This window comes from Telopea speciosissima, chromosome 4, assembly GCF_018873765.1.
Source record: "Telopea speciosissima isolate NSW1024214 ecotype Mountain lineage chromosome 4, Tspe_v1, whole genome shotgun sequence".
In the NCBI taxonomy this organism is placed as follows: Eukaryota; Viridiplantae; Streptophyta; class Magnoliopsida; order Proteales; family Proteaceae; genus Telopea; species Telopea speciosissima.
The window spans coordinates 67,644,688-67,654,947 of NC_057919.1; the positions used below are offsets into that span (position 1 = coordinate 67,644,688).

The following is a 10,260-nucleotide window of genomic DNA, read 5'->3' on the forward strand; positions in this document are numbered from 1 at the left end:
TATCCGACAGCCCACATCGTAGAAGATCTGGATCCAAGGGAAGGAAATAGTGTTCGTCCGTTGGGCTAACCATGGTACGTAGTTTCTGTACTTTCAATCCTTCAACGTGGGAGATTGAAGCCCGTGAGATCAGCTCCTCGACGGTCGACAAGCCACGACTACTGCGCCTTCTCCTTCCTTCATCGTGGCTTCTTTCACCACCGCAAATCCTTCTACATCACCAGCCCCACCCCTCTCTCTGTCCATCTCTATGTGTGTGTGCAGAGACAGAGAGAGAGAGAGAGAGAGAGAGAGAGAGAGTGACAGAGTGTGTGTGTGTGCGCGCCCTATATAGCATTGTTAAGCCCCATTTTACCCTTCTCAACTCTGAGCACGCACAAGTTTACGAGGCCAGAGTGCCCATTTCTCTCTCTTAATTTCTGCCCTGTTAGTGTTTGTGGGTGGGTTTCTGAGAGATGGGAAGAGCTCCTTGTTGCGAGAAAGTGGGATTGAAGAAAGGGAGATGGACAGTCGAAGAGGATGAGATCTTGATGAAGTACATTCAAACTAATGGCGAAGGTTCATGGAGATCATTACCCAAGAATGCAGGTTAGATAACAAATCCAAAAAAGACGAATGGGTTTTTGTTTTCTTTGGTTTAACTGAGTTTAGTCCTTTTTTTCTTCTCTTCTTTTCTTTTCTTTTTCTTTTTCTTACTTTTTTTTTTTCTTTTTTTTTTTTTTCGTTGAGAAAAAAGGAAATTTATTGAATAAAAAAAGGCAAACAAGTCTATGACTTAAAAAGGAGAAACTAAGTCCTAAACCATAATGGCGAGGACTTCAAGCCACTCGTTTATCTGAGAAAGAAAAACGAAAAAAAAAAAAAAAAAAAAAAACCTGAGTTTGGTTTTTAAATGTAGGTATTTTTTATGAGTCTTTGTAATGTTCTTAGATACTTTTATGTTCTTGAAGGTTTATTGAGATGTGGAAAGAGTTGCAGACTGAGATGGATCAACTACTTAAGAGCTGACTTAAAGAGAGGGAATTTCACAGCTGAAGAAGAAGATATGATCATTAAGTTACGTAGCTCCTTGGGAAACAGGTGCTACACTTTACACAATTTGTACTTTATGTGTCTCAAGCCGCACATGGTCACTTTCCAGCTTCCTGTTTACCCTCTATTCATCGATCAATCACAAAAAGTGGGGTTTCTTTGGATTGTTGGGTATAGAGATTCGGACTCAGGCAGGGTGCCGGACAGAATCATTTTTCGTGCACCCCAGACTCGGCTCTTGTCCAGCACCCTGTTTGGGCTGCATGTGCAGCGTTGAACACAGTGATACTGCCTCACCCCTGCCCGAGTGCCTTGCCCGAGCAGGGGTGAGGCGATCTTTTCATGTCTCACCAAATCCGACGTTGCATATGCAGCCTGGGCAGGGTGCTGGACAGAATCCTTTTCCGAAACTGACTGTCACTTAGATGGGACTCCTAGGGACACCAACAGCTTCCTCTAAATCTCTAATAGAGGATAATTATGATCCTCGATTCTCTATACAATAGGTGTAGAGAAACTTTCACCTTTTTCAATTCGACCATTTTTTTTTCCCACCAAGAATCTCTTCACTCACCATCTTTATGGTGGTTGGATGGGATTCTTGGGCAGGTTTTGCCAATGGGAGTGATTATAACCATCAATTCTTGAAGAATCTCGAGAAGCAACTCTTGGCGTGGTGGTGACTGGTATGGAAGTAGTTTTTTGACTGGGAGTGTGGCTTATGCTAGCACTCCCATGTGTCTATCTCTCTCCTCCTCAAAACAAGGGGGCAAAGATGTCTTTTCTTATGGGGAGGAGAGAGATAGTGTCACGCCCCTATTCCAGACAAGGAATATAATATCATATAAAGGGTGACTAGGACGACGCGTGTCATCCTACTAAACCGCCCGGATCACAGACACAGTGTCCCAACGCACAGTCATAGCCAATATTAACACAATATAATATTAGAATGCAGAAAAGAGGAATATTACATTCCAAGGATCAGTAGTATTGCGGAAGCGTATAAATCGAATAGTTACAAGATGTTCAAAGGCTAGATGATAAATACAGTAATTAGTTACATTTCCAATGACCATCTAATAACTATCAAAATGGTATAACAGTAAGTATTTCAACATAGGCCTTAGCCTCAAAAGTAAATCAAAAGGGATCGAGTCCCGAATATCCTCACGGCCCGTAGGCACAATCATCGCAAGGACACCCGTCGCCATGTTCCTCAAACACGGCCACCGGTTCCTCCTCACCAATCTCATCGTACCCCGAGGGCTGCACTCCAAGTCCCGCGAGATATCCGTCACCTGCATCATAATCTAAAAAGTGTGCGCACGAGGGGGTTAGCTCCACTGAGCCAGTGAGGGGATGGGGATGCACAAACACGCAATTCACATAGTCCAATGATGCATGCACATGTTAAGTCCATTTTTCCACCTAACAAACAACTAAGTCAATGGCATATGCTACTGTGACAACTCGGGAGATACTGTGGGTCACTTAACTTATCGCCACAATGAAACCTCAATTGTCACGTGGGACCTACGCCGATCGAAGCCTCCAAGACCACTCAGTGGCAGACCCCTGATAACCAATACTACCATGACTGGCCTCTCCCACCTCCACAGAATCCGGTGTACTGATTACCCAACACCTAAACCCCTGTTGGTAAGGGTCGTAGCATAAGGGTGTGAAATCCTAGCCACAATATACTACATGCAAGTCCTATCGTCCCGAGAGGTAATCCGGGCGCATCAACTTTTCATCCGGTTTAGTGCCCGGTTACTAGCACGACGGCGCATCTGATTCAACATGACATTCAACATAATTTCTTCATAAATGTATATAGTGTTCGGGGTTCCGGCACCGGTACCCACCGGCACCGAGACCCATCAAGGTACAACATTACCAATCATCATTATAACAAATAGATATAAAATTATGCAATATGCGCAAACATGCTTATTAATTATAATGAGTACATAATATATAGTGCAATAATAATAACAAGCCCAAACAACCAAACCCACTCACAACGTATACGCCAAGCACCACGATTATCAGTTGTCGCCTCGATCAAGCAATAAGCCACAAAATGAATATATTAACCTATACAAAGAGTGAAATAAGGTTAAACGAGCAAAGGGAAAGGATTCCCAAAAGGTCTCCCATAATCACTTAGTATAAGGTTTCACAAAGTGGTTGCAGGAGTGGTTTCATGCCCAAATTCTGCAACCACATGTAAATCCTAGGAAATCGGGGGTTCGGGACATTTTTAGTCAAGGTCGGATGCAGATGTGGTTTCAGAAAACTGAAACCGAGTGTAAATCCGAGCTTCACAGGGGCTCAGGACAATTTTAGTCAAGGTCGGATGCGGATGTGGTTTGGAAAAGCGAAACCGAGTGTAAATCCGAGCTTCACAGGGGCTCGGGACAATTTTAGTCAAGGTCGGATGCAGATGTGGTTTCAGAAAACTGAAACCGAGTGTAAATCCGACCTTCACAGGGGCTCAGGACAATTTTAGTCAAGGTCGGATGCGGATGTGGTTAAAGCGAAACCGAGTGTAAATCCGACCTTCACAGGGGCCTTCTCGGGAAGGTAATTTCAGGGTGGTTTCTTGCAGGTCTGAAACCACATGTAAACCCTCACACCTTCAGGTCCAAAATCCGAAGGATTTCCCTCCAAGGATCCCATTTTCAAGTGGTTTTAAAGCACAAGAACTTCTAGGAAACTCCATCCTAAGCTCATTAGGGTCCAACCTTAAATCTCTCAAATGGCAATGAGAACCCTTACATTAGAGCTCATAATGGAGTGAAATAACTCCACCATAGCTTGGGCTTTAATGCTCCATCGACTCCCTAGGTTCCAAGAGAGATCTAGGTCAATCTCTCCCATTACCCAACCCCTTTTAAAATCCAAAATAGAAGAAGGAAGAAGCTTCAATAGCTTACCTACCCCCAAGATGAGAGAGCTCCACGATTTATGGCCCAAGAGATGGGGTCTCCACCTTCCTCCAAGCCTCTTCACCTTCCTCTTCCTCTTTCTCTCCTCCACGATTTAGGGTAGAAGAGAATGATGAAGGAGAAGTAATGTTCTCTCTCTCCCTCATGGACTCATTTATAATAAATGGGTATTTGGGTACCTCTAGACAAATGGGTCATGAGGCCTAATGGGTCAACCCATTAGTCCTATGTGGGTAAGTGGATGGAATAACCCATCATTGGGTCAATAGGTTAAATGGGCCTGCCCACAACCTTAATTAGGGAAAAGCCCATTCTTAGATGGGTTCATAAGAGATGGGTATAAGTCCCCAATGTACTTCCTAAAGGTACGCGGGACCCGAACTTAAATTATTCCCTTCTCTCATGAAATAGCTCGAGCGGTTCAAGCCCGGACCCGCACTTCGAGGTTACCAAGGGAAGAATAATTAATAAGTCTTGAGGCTAGAACTTACTTTTCCCCTGTCATGGTTTATTACTCATGACCCCGAACAACTTCGCCACGGCAATGCTAAGCTCATCACCGAACAAATTATCCAACTGAGGTGACGGTCCAGGATGCTCTCTCCTGAACTCCTCGCTTCCCGGGCTGGTACTTGGAGGGTAGTCGACGAAGTCGCCGTCAATGAACTTTCCCCACTGGCGGTTGAGGAATCTTTCCTCCACAGGCAAACCCGTGCTGTGGTCAACGATTTTGTAGCTAGGTTTGACCATCATGGAGAACAGGTCACCAGCATACATGGCAGCGGTATCTACACGTCACGAGAAGAAATGATATTTAATTATATCCCGGGGTACGGGTATAACAGATAGACTGACTCATGGGATTGCTAGCACAGGCTATATTCCCATACAAAGTTTTTTTTCTTCCTAACATCCAATTATTCCTCGAAGAATCAGGAGAAGTGACTCTTGGTGTGGTGGTGGCTGCTAGTGTAGTAAACCATTGGCATAAGTCCAAGTAGAGGTTGCTTTTTCAACTCCCCCCCCCCCCCCTCAATCAGTTATATAACATCCAATTATTCCTTCCTTGAAGAATCTGGGAAAGTGAATCTTGGCATAGTGGTGGTTGCTAGTGTAGTAGAGAGCGTTGGCATAAGTCTAAGGAGAGGTCTCGTTTTTTCAACTCTCCCCCCATTGGATGTATAACCATGGTTTTAGTGCACGGTATCGGAACAGGTATCAGTCAATCTGGTAACTGATATAGCATCGGATCAGTATCAGCATGGATTGGCAGTATTGGACAAATTTACCACTGATTTTCCTTTAAAATGGATTTTTTTTTAACCATTTTACTCCTTTGTTCATACCGTGTCACCGATACAATATCGGCATAGTATAGAGATCGGTCACTTGCAAAATCTATACTTATCGCCCCATACGGATGATACGATATAGATATCTCAAACCATGCCTTGATCACCCTTACTTGAGTTGGGATGCCAACCCCTAGTAGCCCATGGACCCTCGATATGTTCTGTCCCCCAAAAAAAAAAGATATTCTTGAAGAATCTCTTTCCGGTGGTGGGTCAAGAAACACTTTCTCTTCTTCAATATACCTCGTCATGGAATTTGGGTTCTTGTGGATTAAAGAAGTAGAGATCCATCCCTACTTTCCAAAAACTAACCTTGAATTCATCCTTCTACTATGCATATTACATGACCAAGGAATTTTTTAAATTACCATTTTATGAGTTAAATGTTTTAAATGAATTAATTGCCTATGATGATATTTACAATTACATATCCCATGTCACAAGTGTGCCATCGGAGATCCTTTTATGTTTCAACAAAATGAAATTATTTAGAAAATAATGATATAAATATATATAAATAATAACAATATAAATTTATCTAATTGCCACTTGAGTTGATGTTGATAAACCTATTTACCAGGTGATGATTTATTGTCACATGAAAAAATTGGTGAATCCATAATAGTGATAGATGCACCAAAATACTATTAGTTTCAGTAATTGTAAGTATGGTTTTATCTTGCAAAAAAATTGATTTTATCTTACAAAAAATTAATCTCACCCTCAAAATTCAATCGTGATATTATTATACATTCATTCTTTAAGGGTGAATCTAGAAGTTTGTTTTGAAAATTAGGTCTGGATTTATATTTTGAAACCATAGGGATCAATAGGTCTATCGCAAGAAATTAGAGGACGATATGTAGGAATAACTCTTAATTAACATTGTTTGGATGCCAAGAAAATAAAATTTGCAAAAAAATTTGAATTTGAAAAGAGATATAGACACATAAATCAATCATTGCATCATCATGATTTTGTCTCATTTTTTTCTTGGCATCCAAATATAGCCAAGATTGATGAAAAGATTTGGGTGGTGGACAGGAAAACCCTAAAATGATCAACGAAAAGATTTGGCACTGGTGGACATGAGTGTACGTATCACCTTCTATTATTAAGACTAAGACACTGAGAGCGTTCAACGGTGCATTAACATCATAATTGTATTATCATTAATTAATCAGTTAAATTAATAATACAAACAATGGAAAAAATCATTAATTAATTAAGGGCAGGGGATCACTACCAGGTCATGTGGACCTTGTGCCTAGACACAAGGAGAGTGAAATGACCAGTCCACCCCCATGAGCCCACCCTTGTTGGATGCCTGTTCGTATGTATACACTCCCAGTGGTCCCCATGCTAGAGTAGAGCCACATGACCTGACAGCTTTCTTTTTCCCATTATTTAATGGGCACAAGTTTTCGAAGATGCTAGAATGGGAAACCACACCAATGAGAGGATGTGAGACAGATTCATTTAGTATGGGCCCACATTTTGTCTAAGGAGAGAGACTGTTAGTTTAAGCCTCATAGTTCATTATGTGAGAGGATGGGGATACCCACTTCTTGTCACAACGATCTTTTTCCCGTTAAAGGGAATTTCTTATTTGACACCACTTAAGATGATACAATTTGTAACCCTATATTTTTGTCTTATAATATCACACACTTTTTTTTTAAGGGTTTTTTTCTTATTGACACCCCCTTAAAGTGTTAAAACGATTTGTAACCTTATTTTTGTTATCTTTTTAGGATTTTACACTTTTCTATCAATACAAAAAAAGGTATTATGCACTAATTTTTTCAATGAGGGTAATAATATAATTTCACTATATATCTGAAATATTTACTAGATAATGACATATTTTGATAATGATATAATGATAAATCACAATCCTATTATACTCCCAACTTAAAGAACTTTAAAGAATAAAACGAAACACAATTAAGAGGTGTTTCTAAGATACATCCTTTTTTATAGAAGGTGTTGTACATAGAGGGAATCTCATTATATTGGGAATTTTGTCAAACAGGTGGTCGTTGATCGCTGGGCACTTGCCAGGAAGAACAGACAACGAGATAAAGAACTACTGGAATTCTCACTTGAGTAGGAGAATCCATTGCTTCAGGAGACCCGGCAATGAAAGCCTACCACCGATCCTCGTAGACTTAACCAATCTGGGTAGCGGAAGCAAGCGAAGAGGGGGTCGAACAGCCAGAGCCGCCATAAACAAGAAAACTACCAATACCATTATCGCCAATTCCTACAACGCAGCAGCAATGACTTCGGTAGTGAAGGGAGCTGGGAATTCAGTTACTGACTGTGAAAGTAACATTGGAATGCTTCTTGCATCCAATACATATCAACAGCAAAGCATGGGTATGAACCACCCATCATATGCATCAAGTGGCGGTGGTCAAGGGCTAGAGACTGCGGTACTAAGCAATAATGGGGGCACAATGGGCGAGATTAAGGTACCGGAGACAGATGACATTTTGATCACCTTTGGTGAGGTGATGGATGCTGTTGAACAGGGGAGAGAGGGTTGGACTGAGGCATTGGCCCTGGGTTTTACCCCAATTGTCACCACCACCACCACCACTGCGAGCGACGAGATAGAGAGTGGGGTTGCGAACTCAAATGGGGAGAGTGAGGACTGGTACTCTTCGTCTTCCAATAATATGAGCTGTTGTTTCGACGATCAGGACTGGGCTGACTGGGACTGGACTGCTGCAATTGTTGGCGGTGTTGTTGGAGCAGAGGATATTGATATTCACAGCAGGAACACTACTACTATTACTGCTTTTGATGCCACAAGTACTGGAATGCGGGCAGAAGAGGGAGAGGAGCTACTGTCTTGGCTCTAGGAGGATTATGATGGTGGGGACTACTAGTGTGGAGGAGTGTGAGCAGCAACAGCAAGCTTTTGCTGCTTGGCTTCTATCTTGACAGGATTTGTTAAAGAAAAAATCCACTAACAAGTGACTCATGCTTGTCACCGACAAAACAGCATGACAGATTAATTGGACTTCATGCAATAGAAAATACAGGATATTTTGGATAATCGAGATGTTATGCTTATTTAAATCATCTCATGCAAGTGATATTTTGCATATTCTATGCCATGTAGATGACAATTCATAAGCAAGCATGGTAACACCAAGATTAATCTTCAATAAATAATTGAAAAAAGTTTCTCTGAGACTACAGTGTACTCTATGTTCAGAGACATTTGAATTTTTTTACTTATTTTATTTTAAGAGAGAAATAAATTAAATAATGAATGCGTCTGGACATAGCCTATGTTGTAGGTTCAGAGATCCCTTGCCCTAAATAACTAAATTGATCTTTTCCTCTGTAACCTACAACTTGTCTTGGTACATTGGGTTTTAGTGTGGTTTTGTCATCTCGACAGATATCTATCCTGAGATGTGAAGTGAATTATGACTGAGTTACGATACATTATTAGTCATGGATTTAGTTATGGCCAAAAGGTTGCAGCGCTCAAGCACTGCCATTCTAAAATAGTGCTAGCAGCGCAACATTTAATACCAACCATTGATCTACTTCAAGGCTTATATGAGCTATTGATCTGGTAATAGTTAATCAGAGTCGTTCATTGGTTGCAACCGACTACTTGATGTTTCGATAATACCCTCCCACCGTCTATTTGGATGAACCTTAGCTGTGACCTCCTACTCTTGTCTTTCTCCGTCAGAGGACAAATCGTTGCTCCAACATCGCACTTGCCGTTCTTTCCCTTTCCTAGTCAGGATTTTGGCTAGATACCCACCACTCGCAGTAGCCGCTGCAACCTACCACTGGCCTGCACCGTCTTTATTGTCTCAGTCACCGCCTCAGCCATGGCCCGTCACCATTGAAGTAGAATTGCAGAGATTAGTCTGTCGCTCTCGAAAGGGAATCTAAACCGAGCCTTATCATCGCCACTTCTCATCATCATGGCAATGTTACTCTTTTGCTATTCGTCTCCTTCTCCTCCTCTTCTGCCGGTTGCAGCGGAACCAACGCGCAACATCTCTGTAGCCCCACATACGGTGATACCCAAACCAAAAGGCTCTCTAGTGCCTAATACTTCTTTAAAAAATTAACTAAAATCAAATCTAATTTTATTATTTTCCCCCTTTTTAATTAGTTTAAGAATCATTCCATTATGGTGATGCTGTAATGTTCCTTCCCTGGTTTATTTTGATATTGTTGTCGGTCTTACAATTAGATGGGTAGTGTTTCTTTCTCTCTTTTAGTGATGCCTTCAAAGATCAAGAAGTTAGGGTTTCAAATCAACTGCTGCAATTTGAATTTCGAACCTCTAAACTCAGGTTTATCAATCCTAAGATTGAACACTTCTGCAAAGGTTTAAGAAATTGATACTCACCAATGATTTTGGTCAGGTGACTCAGACCAAGTTTAAGGATTAGACGGTCCGAACAACATCAACTGAACCACCAGGCGGGGAAGGGTACAGGGGGTGCGACATGTAATGCGAGATGGCTCGCGATTGGTGATCCGTTGGGATAGGTTTGCAAGTGAGGGAAGAAAGGGGGAGGATGGTGGGATGGGGTTGCGGGATAAGGCGCCGCAGGTAAGGTGTAGGGTAGAGCGGAACAGGGGGTCGTCACAGGGACAAGAGGGTGGAGCTGGGCGGAGGCGGTGGTGGGGTTGCAGAGGTGTTGTGCGATGGGGGATTGCGAGGCTAGGAATCATGGGAAAAATAACCGACTATTTCTGTAACAACCAATAATAGTTGAATGAAAAATTAAATTTATCGACGATTTAGATTACGTACTATTAGATCAATGATTCATATTGACTGAAACTCTACCATCACTATTTTAGAATGGCAACGCTTAAGCGTTGCTACCACTCGCCCTTTAGTTATTAATATCGTATTGACCGTA

At 41.8% G+C, this 10,260-nt stretch overlaps 1 protein-coding gene across 1 annotated transcript; it reads left to right on the forward strand.

Moving 5' to 3' along the window:
* The first annotated feature begins 345 nt into the window (after positions 1–345).
* LOC122659576 (transcription factor MYB11-like) lies at positions 346–8,211 on the forward strand. The gene is made up of 3 exons (XM_043854676.1): positions 346–588; positions 951–1,080; positions 7,377–8,211. Exons 1-3 carry the CDS (start codon positions 456–458, stop codon positions 8,209–8,211), a joined length of 1,098 nt encoding a protein of 365 aa, XP_043710611.1. The 5' UTR covers positions 346–455.
* Positions 8,212–10,260: the final 2,049 nt, after the last annotated feature.

What these genes read in the sequence shown, in the direction of transcription:
- LOC122659576 (XM_043854676.1), top strand. Translation starts at nt 456, where the DNA reads ATGGGAAGAGCTCCTTGTTGCGAGAAAGTGGGATTGAAGAAAGGGAGA. An exon ending in ATCATTACCCAAGAATGCAG is followed by an intron (nt 589 to 950) that starts GTTAGATAACAA and finishes ATGTTCTTGAAG; the next exon opens with GTTTATTGAGATGTGGAAAG. An exon ending in CGTAGCTCCTTGGGAAACAG is followed by an intron (nt 1,081 to 7,376) that starts GTGCTACACTTT and finishes TTTGTCAAACAG; the next exon opens with GTGGTCGTTGATCGCTGGGC.